At 36.0% G+C, this 15,487-nt stretch overlaps 1 protein-coding gene across 1 annotated transcript in view; it reads left to right on the forward strand.

Annotated features, from left to right (window-relative positions):
- Positions 1-15,487, forward strand: part of LOC139709205 (scavenger receptor cysteine-rich domain-containing protein DMBT1-like) — a 37,113-nt gene that overhangs the window by 20,554 nt on the left and 1,072 nt on the right. Inside the window, exons 11-15 of the mRNA XM_071621154.1 lie at positions 7,339-7,698; positions 11,235-11,540; positions 13,317-13,445; positions 14,516-14,599; positions 15,369-15,452. Coding sequence (XP_071477255.1) covers positions 7,339-7,698; positions 11,235-11,540; positions 13,317-13,445; positions 14,516-14,599; positions 15,369-15,452 — 963 coding nt within the window. The remainder of the gene's footprint in view (positions 1-7,338; positions 7,699-11,234; positions 11,541-13,316; positions 13,446-14,515; positions 14,600-15,368; positions 15,453-15,487) is intronic.

Consider the following 15,487-nt stretch of genomic DNA (forward strand, 5'->3'; position numbering starts at 1 on the left):
GCTGGATCTGTTGTCTGGAACACTCTACCAAAACAACTCCGTCTATGTGATTCAGAAGAAATGTTTAGAAGGAAACTCAAGACTAAACTATTTCAATTGTAACTACTAAACGTATGTTCCTATGCTTTGTGAATGTTGTTCGTTGACGTATGTACAGCGCTTTGATCAGGTCCTGTAAAAGCGCTCAATAAGAAATAGTTATTATCATTGTTATTATTACATTTCACGTACCTGTCAGTTTCCTGCGAGTTTCAGCCTTATTGATTATGGACATATCTTGCCTGACAGATGTCACCTTTGGTCGGCCACTTCTTGGCAGATCTTCGACCTCTCCAGTTTCCTGAAACTTTGCTCTAAGTTTCCTTATGTCATTGGGCGAAACCCCTAGTCTCCTGGCCACCTCCTTAACCAGAACCCCAGCTTCAAGGAAAGCTGTAGCTCTCCCTCTTTCAAAAATTTGCAGACGCGGCATGATGCAAAATGTCCATAAGCAAATTAATGTGATCAACCAAAATTGGAATTAAAAAGCACATGGCTTCGATCAACATTTTCATATTGAAAAGGCCTATTGTTTAAAAAGTATGCATAACATCTGTTTAATAGGAAAGCACATTGTACCTGAAGAAATTCCTGAGTATTACATAATCTAAAAAAGTCATTTGCTAACTTGCATAGGAAATGTACACAATATGCTTCATAATTAACCTTAAGTGCAACTTTTTCTCCCATGCATTTTGACATAAATTTTTTTTTTTCACACCAATAATGATATCTGGTGGCAATAATATGCCATTCATATCATGAGTACTAAAATTCCCTATCCATTCCCGTTTGAAATATGAAAGTCGGTAAAATACTTTTTGAGATATATCCAAAAATGCTAGGGGAAGTTACTTTTTTGTTTGAGTGTGTATATTCTTATATATATATATATATATATATATATATATATTATACATAGTGATGGTACCTCAATGGCATACATAGTCAATGCCCGTACACGGGATTCAAATGGCATTTTAATGATGAATGGTAAAAATGGAGAACGGTATTTCATTCATGGAGTAAGCTGGTAAACAGTGCTTCAAGAGTATCTTTGACGATCAATAGTCAGTGGTTAACAATAATTCGCTGGGCTGACCGGTCAACGGTGTTTCAAAGATACTTTAGCGATGGTATATAGACAGGGCAGAGCCAGGCAAAAACTGCCTTTTTTTCCAGTCAAGGTTTTCTCACTTGATTCTGGTACTTTAGACCATATTTAACAAAATAAGCTTCTGCGCCATCTTGAAATCTGTCCCAAATCCAAGATGGCCGCCAAAAATCCAAAATGGCCGCCAGAGGACCTAAAAAGTGCCTTCTGTGGTTAAGTTTTGTCTGGGGATGTTTTTTTTTTAAACTCTATTTGATGATAAATGGTGAGAGGAATAAGATTCAGTGAATTAAAATTAAAATCAGTTTCTTTTTTATTGCTAAAATCCAACATGGCCGCCAGACGCAGCTCCTGAAATTATAGTAACCGGAGGGCCAAACCCTAAAAACTTGCTTACTTAACAAGTGAGTTCCACTCTCTCTACAAACTAAGTAGACCATGCTTATTTTCAAATTTCTATTGTAACAAACAACATTCCACTGGTCTACCTCAAAAAATTTGTTGCGAAAGCCTCCAAATCCAAAATGGCGTCCAAGATGGCCGCCATATTTACTGAATTTGCTATTTGAGAGATAGAATTTGATAGAAACATCAAATTTCAACAAATGTGATGTCATATGAAAGAGAATAAAATTTCCTACAAGTTGATACCATTTTTGTGGGAGATTGGGATAACTGAATTGAGATATAAAGGAAAAACACTCATTTTTTGATATTTTTCTGAAAAAAGGAAAATCATGAAAATGCTTGATTCAGCATAAATCAGAAAAAGACTTAAGGATTATCTTGAAACGTTTTTAAGAATTTTGCTTAACATATAATTAATATTTGGAGAAAATTAGGGGTCAGTACCATTTGCGGTTCAGGAGTTATAATGTCTCAAACTTGAAAACTCACTATGTAAAAATTTCCACTTTAGCTGTGACAAGACCTTGTTGGTCGTAAAGAGAGTCTGCACGCGCCAAGACTACTACACGCACAACTGGCACTGACGCTTGCAGCAGTGCCAGTGGTGCGTGTAGTAGTCTTAGTGTGCGCAGACTTTTTTTGACAAACAAGAGTTTGTGCCTGCAAACTAACTTTTCATACCAAGTGGTAGCTCAGGTGACGCTGATCGTTATTATTTCAAAGTAGATTGTTCTGATATGTTTTTATGCCTCCGCCAACGAAGTGGCCGGAGGCATTATGTTTTCGGGTCGTCCGTCCCTCCGTCCGTCCGTACCTACGTCCGGACGTCCGTCCCGTTTTGTTTTTGTCGATATCTCAAGAACCGTGTGGTGGTTTTACATCAAACTTAGTATGAGGGTATATCCTGGGGGATAATACTTTGTTTGGATTTTAGGGTGATGGGTCAAAGGTCAAAGGTCGCACGTTATTTTGTGAAAAAATGTTGAAATTTCATGTTTTTCTCGCAAATGGTTAAAGGTATCTTCATGGAACTTAGTATATATGCATGTACCGATGGGCAGTGATTATCTAGGGAAGTTGGGGGTCATGGATCAAAGGTCAGGGGGTTAAAGGTCAAGGTCAACTCCTCAAAATATCACTACTTTCCTTATATTTATGCAATGCCTGAAGGATTTTTTTTTAACTTGATGTATGCATGTATTACCCAATATATATTCTGTGGGAAGTTTCTTGCCAAAAGGTCAAATGTCAAAAGGTCAAAGGTCAATTGAAAGTGCTAAATTGCACTTTTTCCTCCATATCTCGAAAGTAACTCAAGGTATCATCATGAAACTTACATATTTATGCATGTTCTACCTAACAGTGATTCTCTTTGGAACTGTGAGGTCAAAGGTCAAAGGCCAGGTTTAGATAATACTATTTTGCCATTTGATACTGAAATTATACTTTTTCTCAATACCTTGAAAATTACTCAATGCATAAACTTATAAAAGGGTCAAAAGTCAAGTAAAAATCATCAGTTCCTCAAATACCTGCACCCTGACGTTTTAATCATTCATCCAATTGAACCTAGTTCTTGGAAAGTGAACATTCAACACATTTGTGGCAAACCTGTCATTTTGATATTTTGCCAATTGTGTGAAACTGTCATCACACATTGTCAAGACATTGATTTGTGGCAAACCTGTCATTTTAATATTTTGCCAATTGTGTGAAACTGTCATCACACATTGTGAAGACATTGTACTATAGACCTATTAGGAGAACCATGCATTATGGCGGAGGCATACCAGTCGCCGTAGCGACATTTCTAGTTTATACTAAGCTGTCAACAGTTATCAATGTTATGGTTTCTTGAAAAAAAATTGGTGATATGTCCGTATGTTTTAGGCTTCATTATTATATATTTTTCTACATGGTAGAATGTTTTGTGATACAACTAACCTGCACATATAAATCGAATGTGATATATCTTCCAATGGTAAACGATACCTTTAGTGTGTTGCGTCAGAGTCAAATCTTGATTAATAATTTTGATATATTTTTAGAATTTCTTGTACTGCTGTCTATCATATATATTGTCCTTGTTTAAACCATATTGAGGGTTTATTTATTTATTTATTTTCTTTGGGGGGGGGGGGTGGAGCTCATTTTAGTGTTTGGGTAAGGACCGACCTTTGATTTAAAAAAGAAATGCTTCTGTATCAAAGATATGCTTTTGTATTTGTATGTTACTCTGCTGTTGTAGAAACGTGAATGATGATGGCATATTATGTGTAATAATATCTGATCCGTACATGTCCGTGAAAGCCCTTCTGATCCGAGCACCCCCCCCCCCCCCGAAAAATCCGACATGGCGGCAATTTCTCAAAGTTGCTTTTAAATGTGTTGTGCCAAATTACTTTTCAGTATATTGTTCAAATAACACTGTCCAAAATGATTATTCATGCTGTATATTCACATTTCTGAGGGGCGCACATTCTACAAGACTTGTCTTTTTAGTGGGTCCCTCCATTTTTCGAATTATCCACAATGTTTACTTACTTCAAATCACTCGAGTTTTATGATAATGTGTAATTATTGCAAGGTGCTACAATTAATGTATATTCTTTTCATCCCACATAGTTCTACGCACCTGATTTTCTGTGATCAAAAAAGAAGATGTGATGTTTGTATGTTCTTGTCGAAAAATGAAATAAAACATTGAATTGAATTGAATTGAATTGAATTGAATTTACAAATAAGCATGCTGAAAGTGTATTCACTATGAATAGATTTTTCTTACTTCGTTTTAGGCTGATTTCATGTGGGTTATAGTGTCAAAATTGAATTGAACTAATGCCATTGGTAGATGCTTTCACATTTTAGATATCAGGATCACTCGAGAGTGGAAATGTTCATTTTCATTCCTTTAAGAGTGATCTCAGGGATCACTCAAAGAGTGACGAGTGATCCCTAAGGTCACTCTAAAATGAGTGAAAATGAAAATTTTCACTCAAAATTCACTCCAATTTTACTTCAAATTTACTGATTTCCGTTATTAACTCCTTCAAAAATGAAACTTCCACTCGATTTTTTTCTTTTTCTGAGTAGAATATCACTGGTTTTAAAAATATCTCCATAAAGATCCATGACGGTTTGAAATACCACTACAATGTTCAAAATATATAAAAACTATAAATAGATAGCACAACAGACAAAATTGTACCAAAATTAAAATAATACATTTAATTTGGCGCAATAAACTATGTCAGCTTTGATGGCCTGCAATCTTGAAGTTTTTGAGTGATTGATCCAAATTTTGTTTTAAACTTTCTATAGCATGGTTGTTTCAAGCTTCTACCTCTACTTGTAAGACATTTTTTGCTTCATCTCATCTGCTCCAGAACAATCTACTTTGAAATGATAGCGATCGGCGTAACCTGAGCTACCACTTGGTATGAAAAGTTAGTTTACAGGCACAAACTCTTGTTTGTCAAAAAAAAGTCTGCGCGCACCAAGACTACTACACGCACCACTGGCACTGCTACAAGCGTCAGTGCCAGTGGTGCGTGTAGTAGTCTTGGCGTATGCAGACTCTCTTTACGACCAACAAGGTCTTGTCACAGCTAAAGTGGAAATTTTTACATAGTGAGTTTTCAAGTTTGAAACATTATAACTCCTGAACCGCATATGGTACTGACCCCTAATTTTCTCCAAATATTAATTATATGTCAAACAAAATTCTTAAAAACGTTTCAAGATAATCCTTCAGTCTTTTTCTGATTTATGCTGAATCAAGCATTTTCATGATTTTCCTTTTTTCAGAAAAATATCAAAAAATGAGAATTTTTCCTTAAAATCTCAATTCAGTTATCACAATCTCCCACAAAAATGGTATCAACTTGTAGGAAATTTTATTCTCTTTCATATGACATCACATTTGTTGAAATTTGATGTTTCTATCAAATTCTATCTTTCAAATTGCAAATTCAGTAAATATGGCGGCCATCTTGGACGCCAGTTTGGATTTGGAGGCTTTCGCAACAAGTTTTTTTTTTAGGTAGACCAGCGTTATGTTGTTTGTTACAATAGAAATTTGAAAATAAGCATGGTCTACTTAGTTTGTAGAGAGAGTGGAACTCACTCGTTAAGTAAGCGAGTTTTTAGGGTTTGGCCCTCCGGTTATTCTGACATTTATTAATTTCGGGAGCTCCGTCTGGCGGCCATGTTGGATTTTCGCAATAAAAAAGAAACTGATTCTGATTTTAATCCACTGAATCTTATTTCTCTTACCATTTATCATCAAATAGAGTTTTAAAAAACCCATCCCCAGACAAATCTTAACCACAGAAGGCACTTTTTAGGTCCTCTGGCGGCCATTTTGGATTTTTGGCGGCCATCTTGGATTCGGGACAGATTTCAAGATGGCGCAGAAGCTTATTTCGTTAAGTATGGTCTAAAGTACCAGAATCAAGTGAGAAAACCTTGACTGGAAAAAAAGGCAGTTTTTGCCTGGCTCTGCCCTGTCTAATAGTTTTAGTTGAGATCACTCTTCAGATTTCTAACATTTTTGTGAAGTAATGAGAAATCAGTTATAAAATATAATAAAGCATGCATTTGTCTTCGGAATTAAATATTTATTAGATGAAAATAGGTTTTTGAAATGACTGACATATCTAATAACAAACGTGGTCGTACTAAAATTTGGGGTGCAGCTTTTATTAGGATCACATTATATATATAGTTTCATTAAACAAACTTTGGATTCCATCTCGAGTTGAATGGTCTTTCATATTTCATAAGTGGTTTCTCATTACCTTACGAAACAATGTGAATCCCCATCTAAACAAAAACTGTATTATCTTTTTAATGGTAAATGATCAATAGTGAATGGCATTTCATTCGTGGACTTGACTGGTAAATGGTGTTTCAATGGCACTTCATTGATGAATGGGCAATAGTGAACTTTATCGCAGTGTGCATACTAATAGACTCAAATTGTCAATCGCGTGTCGTGGAAGAATATTGATACAGTCTAATGATAAATGGTAGTTAAACGGTATTCTATGGTAGTGGTGATCGGCAAATGACAATTTAAGGCATAGTGTAGTGGTAGACAGTGTTTTCATGGTATTCCATTGGTAAGAGTCGCATTGTTGTTCAGTTGGCATTGTCTTAAAGTAACGGTTCTTCAGTTGTACTTCACGGTGTAAGATGAATGGTATGTGATGAAAAGTAAATGGTATAAAAAGGAAAAATGTTGGAAGGTTTTTCGATAGTAAGGTCTGTATGATATAAACATGTTTTTTTTTCTTCTTTTTCTGATGCTTGTCTGGTTTAATTCATCCAATTCGTAGATAATCCATGCAAGTATTGTTGACACCCGTTTATTGCATCTTTTTATGATACATTAATACCTGTAAAAATACGTAGGGCCTAACGATTTTCTTCTTTGCCATGGATGACATAACAAGAACAATCAGAAAAATAATCATTAAATGAGTCTGATAAGAAATTTGCTTGCTAATGATTGTCTCCACCACACGCGGCAAACCCCCAAATCATATGAATGTTTTTACAAGTACTTGTCACTACTATCATAATTATACATGTATATCTATATATTCATATTACAAGTAGGTATTAGTTATCACTGATTTGTCACATAATAGATTATTGTCGTTGATTTACACATGTGAATAAATAAATCAAACCAAAACTGAAAACTAAATTAAAAAAGTCCAAGAAACCTTCTGGAAGTTACTTACATCCACCCCCATTTTTTTAACTTTTAGTGATCTTCAATGTCTCTGAAGAACGAACATTCCACCTAGAATCTGGCCAGAGGGTCGCCATCTCATCCCCTAATTATCCCCAACGTTACGACGCCAACAGTGACATTACCTGGATGGTGTCTGTTCCAGAGGGCTGTCTTATGACTCTGCATCTCGTAAGATTCAGAACCGAGCCTATTTATGATACGCTGAAAATAGCGGACAATCCTCACTTCTCTGGAGTAGCCAATCAGTTCTCAGGGATACGTGGCCAAATCAGACGCGACTTTGACTTCAGTCCTGTCTGGATCAGGTTCCAGTCTGATGGCAGTTTATCCGGAGTTGGATTCACTGCACTCATTTCAGCAACATGCACATATGGTAAGAACATAGCTGAAATAGCTTCACGTGGCTTTAGTACTAATTGTGACCGTGCACCTCAAAACGAACATAAAGTCGCACACACTGATTTTGCGTGAGGACTGAAAATAAGTGAAATGGGTCAACCTAGCCGAACTTGACTTTTTCATATTTTCTGAAAGAGCGGGTCTTCGTTTACATTATGCTAAAATTTGGTATCATAAAACGGGCATAAAAGTGTGTTTTTTTAGCAGTTTATCTCGAACATTTTTGGTAGAATAGTGTGATTAGGTATGTCTTTAGAATCTTTTTTTCATTTCTGAAAAACCTTGTCCACACTCTTAACTTTCAACTCTAATAACTTTTGAAAGGATAGTGCTACTGCTTTGAAAGTTGGCATCTATTATGAACAGAATGTGTTAATGAGGCATGTGTAATTTCAGTTTAATCTAATAATCTCTTCATTGTTGTTACTCTGGTGGTTTACTTCCTGTTTTTTGTCCCATTCATCGCTCAGCCAGCACGGTTTGGTAAAGATTAAGCGCTTGAATAGACACTGTACTTCAGAGCCTCTTTTCTCAGTTCACACTTTTCCTGAGTTCGTGCTTTCTTTCCAATATTTAGATAGGTTAGGAGAGTCCATTTGATTTGATTTATACATCATTTTCAAGCTTAAAGTCTGCTCTTTCAGAATATGGTCTTAACTAAAAATTCATATCTGGCGACTTTTTGTTTGTTTTGAGGTGCAGGGTCACAATTATTTTGAGATCAGATTTTGTTTTCTCAAGGGGATTAGCTTAGATTATCTGCCACATGATAATCGTTCACTTTCAAACCAGCCATCAGTCTTCTAACATATAAATGGAGGCTTCAATCAAATTCACATTTTCTATCAAAACACATAGTAAATATGTGTTTTCAATATGGTCAATATGGTTAAATGGAACCTTGTTTGAATATTTGTATGTGTGTGTGTGTGTGTGTGTGTGGTTTTTTTTTTTTTGGGGGGGGGAGGAGTATAGTATTCTATCTTGAATAAGGCTGTATGAAATAAAAGGAACAACCTTTTCAGGAAGTTGGAGGAGATAGATTCGCAAACATATTTTTGAAATATACATAACTCTCGAGAATGAAATTCTACCCAATTTTAAGAGGGAATGCCACACCAGTAAAATGTTTATCTGCTAAGAAAGTGTAAAATTACTGAGTGTAACATGAAAATGTTATCAAAATCGGATGGAAATTGTACGTAAAATCTAAAAAAAAAATAAGTTCTTCCCCCGTAACAATTGGCGATACAGCCTACTGACCATTATTTTAGTACGGTAATCAGTCTGCCAGCGATAGCATTCTGTTTTACAGTTTATATTACTGGAAAAAAAAATCTTTATAACTCCATTGATGACATCTTCAGCTCACTGATATCCATCATTCATATCCATCATTTTCATTTGATTTTGATCAATGTTTTCCTGTTGTAATTAAAAAAAATGTTCGCTCTTTTCACCTGTTTCAAGGTTACTTACAGGCCTAACTGCATCTGAAATTTTCCTCTACTGTGAGCTTTTGATACAGCAAATGGTAACACAACTGGCTGTTCTATCTATTTATTATGGGAACTTTATTGTCTTATAGCACTATGAATGTCCATATTAGAAAGCATGCCGACATTGTGTATGATTACCTTCTTCTCTTGTGTCATGATGTTGTGATATTACAACTGTTATTTTTCATATTTATCTTTTTATATTTATACTATAAAAATAAACAAGGTGTGATTATGATAAAGAAAAAAAAGAACAAAAACCACATCGAGAGAATTCATTAACATCGTGAGTTTGGTTGTCGGAAAATGGTATGCGCGTAGAAAGCCAGAATAGGCTTCTTATGTTGCAGATAGTACACGTTATAATTATTTAAAAATTACCTTAAAAAACAAAGCAAAGAAAACAAAGGACGGAGAAAAAAAAATCAAGTTAATCATAACCAAAAAAAAGAAGAAAAACATTAAACACCATCATACAAATAGAAGAAAGACCAATACATCCATACATATATATAATCCAATCAATACTTACTAATCAATAACTTCTTCTACTGCCTTTTGAACATACATTGTGTTATTAAACTGTGTATTGAATTTGCTCAATTCTAACGTATTCCATAAAACGGGACCAGTATGACGCAACGAATATTTATTGAAAATGATTTGACGATCTTGTATGATAATTATGTACATCAGAGTTCACAGAAAACATATTTTGTAAATAAGGTGAAAGAGTTTTAGCATGAAAACGTTGCATAAAAGAACATTATTTGCATTTTATTCAAATCTTGCAATTTAAGAGTGTGTAATGATTTAAAAAGTTTAGATGTTGATGCTCTATAATCTAACTTTGTACAAATTCGAATTACTTTCTTTTGTAGTATAAAAAGTCTCTGAGTTTGGCAAGATTACGTGTTTCCCCAGATAGAATTGCAATAAGATGAAACTGATAAGATATTAGCATTATAAAGAGCGAACAAAATGTAACTTGGCAAATCATATTTCAGTCGATTCAAAATTCCAATAAAACGGGAAAATGTTGTACAAACAAAGTCAATATGATCGCTCCAACTCAACTTACTGTTTAATACAACTCCTAAACAATTTATAGATTCATAAAATTTCAAACGTATATCACCAATTTTTAAAATCATATCATCAGTATTATACTGCATACCTCCGCGTCTAAAAAATACACATTGTGTTTTACTTATATTCAAAGTGAGCATATTGCACTTAAACCAATTATGTACGTGATAAAGATTTTAGTTTAAAAGTTCAATTAAAACATTGATAGCATTATGAGAGGCAAGAAGTGAGGTGTCGTCTGCATATGAAATAAAATGAGATTCATGGCAAGAATTGACAATGTCATTTATATAAATCAAAAACAGTAGAGGTCCAAGAATGGATCCCTGAGGCACACCCGTATTAATATTTCTAAAAGACGAATGAAAACAATCGTGAACAGTGAATTGTTTCCGCCCACATAAAAAAGGTCTAAACCACTTAAGACAGACACCACGAACGCCATAATATTGCAATTTTTGAAGTAAAATTTCATGAGAAAGACAGTCAAAGACTTTAAAAAGATCCATGAATATTGCCAAAATTTCTTTACCATCATTCATTTCTTGAATTATTCTGTCTTGTATCTATCGTGTCTGCTAGGTCAGCACAAAGGGTAGCGAGGTTTTCATAGTAATCTTCCTGATTATTTTTGGCTTCTTACTGTTACGTCCTCTGGATACAATGATATATGAAATATTGGTAGGTGATCAGATATATCTGTCATCAGAATGCCTGACAGAGTGGAGATGGTGTTATCATTTGTGAATAATAGTATATTGTCGAAAATTGTGGCTGACGTAGCACTGACGCGAGTTGGTCTATCTACCAAGGGGTGAAATCCGAAAGAAGCAGTTACATATACAAACTCCAGTATTGATGAACTTATATCTTTTTTAGTCAAATCGATGTTCGATGTTATTTTATATTTTCAACATGGTAGATGTTGAGACTGACCCCACATCTCTCTGTCCAAGTGGATGGTTCCCAGCAGGGTCCAAGTGCCTGCAGATAAATAATAAAACCGGGTGGGTGGACGCTGAATTACAGTGCAATATGATGGATGAAGTGGAGCTAACAAACGGTGAGCTGAGGCAGCCATCTCTCCTCTTTCTGGAAAGCGACACAGAGTTTGACGCGCTGCAGCTTCACTTTGATGGCGTCTCTGCCTGGATACACTGCAACAAATTTGAGGAGTCTGAATGGGTGTGTGAGACCGACGCAAACGGCACTCGCTCCAATTATAGAAGTAAGGAAACAATTCTGTGCGAAGATGAATCCCTTTTCACGATCATGACAATGGTTCTGCCACTGGTTGCGATCATTTGGTCGCACAACATGCTGCAATGAGTATGCATAAGTTAAAGGTCCTTTTTCATCCCCTAGAAAACCTTTACACACTATTGATTTTCAACTTCAAACAACTTTTGAAAGGATTATGCTACAGCTTCGACAGTTAACCATTAGTCATGCTTATAATGTGCTTATAGAGTACACCAAATTTCAGTCTAATCCAACAATAGTGTCCGCTATAAAGTTTTACATCCTGTTTTTATCCTATTCATTGCACAGAGCACAACTAGGCAAGATTAAACACTTGAATAGACACTGAACTTCATAGCGTCTTTTCTCAGCAGACATTTTGTCAGAGTGTGTACTTTCCTTTCCACTATTTAGATAGATTAAGAAAAACCATTTGTATTGAGTTTGCACCATTTAAAAGCATAGAGTCGGCTCTTTTGTGAATCTGTCCTTTCCTAAGAATGCATGTTCAGATGTGACCTGACATGATCACCTGCAACGATTGCGAGTGAAAAAAAATAATGCTCCGTGCGGTCGCAGACTGGTCAGACCAATACCATCGTGAAATGGTCTTAACTGCGCATTCTTTATGTGTGCCCACATCATATTATGATGACTTGCCTCCTAATTAAATAATTTTACGAGAGCCATCATGTGATCATTTTTCTTTCTTTTCTTTTCCCTGGGCATAAGTGTACTGGTAAACTGTACTAAAGACTGCTTTGATCGTTTGCGCCCACCTGCATTGCCTGTAATGGGCTGGTTTATGTGTGCAGTAGACAAAAAGATCCGTCTGTCATTTTATTTATGTATTTTTTTTTACGTTATCCCTCTCCTCCGGAGGGAATCCGTCAAGCCAGACGCAGTCACCGCGGAACATACACACGTATATCCCCGACGACCAGATACAGACCAATCTTTCGGTCAATGTGTGCAGGTGCAGTTAGCTTGGAGTTATAGTTCTATTCCTTGAAATCTTCCGAAGATCGCTGCCATGGAAATAAAGTCGTATCATGTCTTGTTAAGCAAATAATCAACAAAACTTGGTCGACATCAGTAAATTATCCGTAACGCAATTAACTCTTTTTTAATACCCTAAAGTACACTTCCTTTCGCCTCGTGTGTTTTTTACTGCTAACAAAAGTCAATGCTGAGTCTTTGATGCCTGTGCCATGAGGTGTAATGTGTATTGTATACTACTCTTTTTTTATCTTTGTCAGCCATTGAGGACTCAATGAAAGAAGTTGTTTTGTTCTAGCAGGAAAGTTGAAAATGTCCCAGGGTAGTTTATCGAAAGTGTGCGACATCAGACTGTGTTTGGGTGTTGGATCTTACAGTGATATAGGAAAACAATTGAACTTTCTTTCTAAATATCCTCAGCATGTTCTGTAACAGAGCTCATTCAAGAATTATTTCATTTCTTAACTTGTCAAGACATCTTGGGTTTATCAACAGGGGAAGCAGTCTTAAACCTTTGATTTGTACAAGAAAATGACCATATCTAGATTGTATCGGATTTAGAAATAGATAAAGGAAAGCAAATCTCTTGATATTACCACATCAACGGCAGGTAGCATGAGAGTGATATCGGTACAGTAAGTTCACCCCTACCACGCATTGTGCTTGTATCAATCGTGATGACACACTTTGGGAATTGATCTTGTGTCGTGGTGCATATATTCCGACATAAATTGTGATGCTTCTATTCTCTTTTTGATACGAGACTGGAATGCAGCTGGTGAACCAAGTAGTGACTATGCTGCCTGTGCCTCCATCTACATGCTGAATAGAAAGTTCTACAATGAAAGGTGCAGCCTCCGAAGGACAGCCATTTGCCAAATTGTGGTTGGAGGTTGGTAGCAATTATGTCATTGATAACTTCTAATGGTATGATGTGCATAGGCATGGTACAGACATGGATCTGAGCCAATGCCATAACTTTGAAATATAGCCAGATTACACCAAAACATAAAAGCATAAACAAGTAAGAAAGTGTTGATAGTGTGCTGATGGCGGGTTGAATGCAGAGGTTTAATATGTTGTGAATTTCTGTGAATGTCACTTTCAGAAACAAAACAACTCTGTAAAAACTACTCTCAAGTTGATATTGTATTTAGAGGTTTTTTTTTTTTGTTAGGAGTGATGTTAATGATATATAACGTACATTAGTGTAACTGCAGGTAGTTTAGACTCCTCCACATTCAGTATAGGGTGAACAAAATATTGGCTATTCATTTATTTCAAAACAATTTGATTGAGCAAAAATGACACGGAAACTTTTTGACGGAAAACCTTCAATCTACGTATTTGCTGGTTCGTTTGTCACTTCTTGTCATGTGACATAATCATTAACTAATGGCCACTGAAAGGAATGAAGGAAACCTAGCAAATACAATGTGTGCGCAGACATCTATGGCTATACGGAACAGGCAATCAGATTGCCTGATGATTGCCCCTAAATGAAGGTGGCATGAAACTCCGAGTAGCAATACAATACGGATGAGCCTGATGTCAACCGAGTGAACTTGTTGCAATACTTCTGTCTAAAGCTCTCCCTTTGAGGATATCGAGCACTCTGCATAGAAGGATAGAATCACCAAGTGTATATATATATATATATATATATATCTTCTTTTTTGTTTTGGTGAGGCTATGAAATGTGTGTGCCCATATCTCTAGGATTCCAAAGTTCTTTCGATTGCACTTCCACTGTAATGCCAGTGTAAAGGCTGGGAAGGTTAATCATACTGATCACGAGTTAATAAATACTGTGTGTATGTGTGTGTGTGTGTGTGTGTGTGTGTGTGTGTGTGTGTGTGGTTATTTCGGCTTAAGATGAAACATTCTTTATCCTTCTCTTTCATTTATAAAACATTTTCTTACTTGTGACAAGTTTGCTGTTCATTCCTCAAAATGCTTTAGATAAATCAACAACCTCTGAAGCCTTTACTGACAGAGCTCTCCCTGAGTCCTCTGTACCTCAACCAGTCATCATAACAGACGAAGGTGAGTTCTACCTACCCTTCCTCCCCACCCCATGCTAATAAACCCATGTGACAAGACAGGAAAACCTATGGACAGTATCACTCTTCATTCGTTGCTGAGTGAATGTATTTTCTTCCTCTGTCTCCACTCCTCACCAGAGATTAAAAAGAAGAAAAGAAAATAGAGGATATAATTGATGATAGAATCACAGTCTAGATTGTACAAAGAAAACAGAAAAGTGAAATCACCATAATAGTGGATACACAATGATATAGGTTATCAAAATTCTACAGTTCATCATACTTCAATTAATATGTGATAATGGTAATCATGATATATGAATACCGCATATCACAAAAATAGATAGTCTCTATGCACATAAAAGGAAGGAAAATACGGAAATCGAGGAAAATAGAAATAGTAGAGAGAGAGAGAGAGAGAGAGAGAGAGAGAGAGCAGAGGAGACAAAACAGGACGTAAATGATAAGACTGCGACATACAGGGTAAAGCCAGACCAATTGATACGTTTAACAGATATATATATTTTTTAAAACAACAAACGTTTAAATAAGGTTGCAGACGCGAGAATACTCATTAACTGAGACACAGATAACCAAAGAGCTTTATTATCATATCCTTCCTGCTGGAAAATCAAACCTTCTTTTTTTTTTCTAGGTGCTGACTCTAGTTTTGTCTACAAATATGACTGCTCCGTACTCTTCGCTTAGATGTATTTGCATACTTATGACAGATGTGCCTTTTTTCTTACTTCCTTAAAATGCACCTTAAGATGCACCAACAACCTCTGAAGCCTTTACAATCAGAACTCTACAAGAGTCATCAACTCCTCACGCAGTGACTATAGTAGAAGAAGGTGAGTTCTGCCCTTCCTCCCAATGCTCATGCTGC

This window comes from Diadema antillarum, unplaced genomic scaffold (genome assembly GCF_040938485.1).
Source record: "Diadema antillarum isolate AM-2024a unplaced genomic scaffold, OU_Dant_1.0 seq00001412_RagTag, whole genome shotgun sequence".
Classification (NCBI taxonomy): domain Eukaryota; kingdom Metazoa; phylum Echinodermata; class Echinoidea; order Diadematoida; family Diadematidae; genus Diadema; species Diadema antillarum.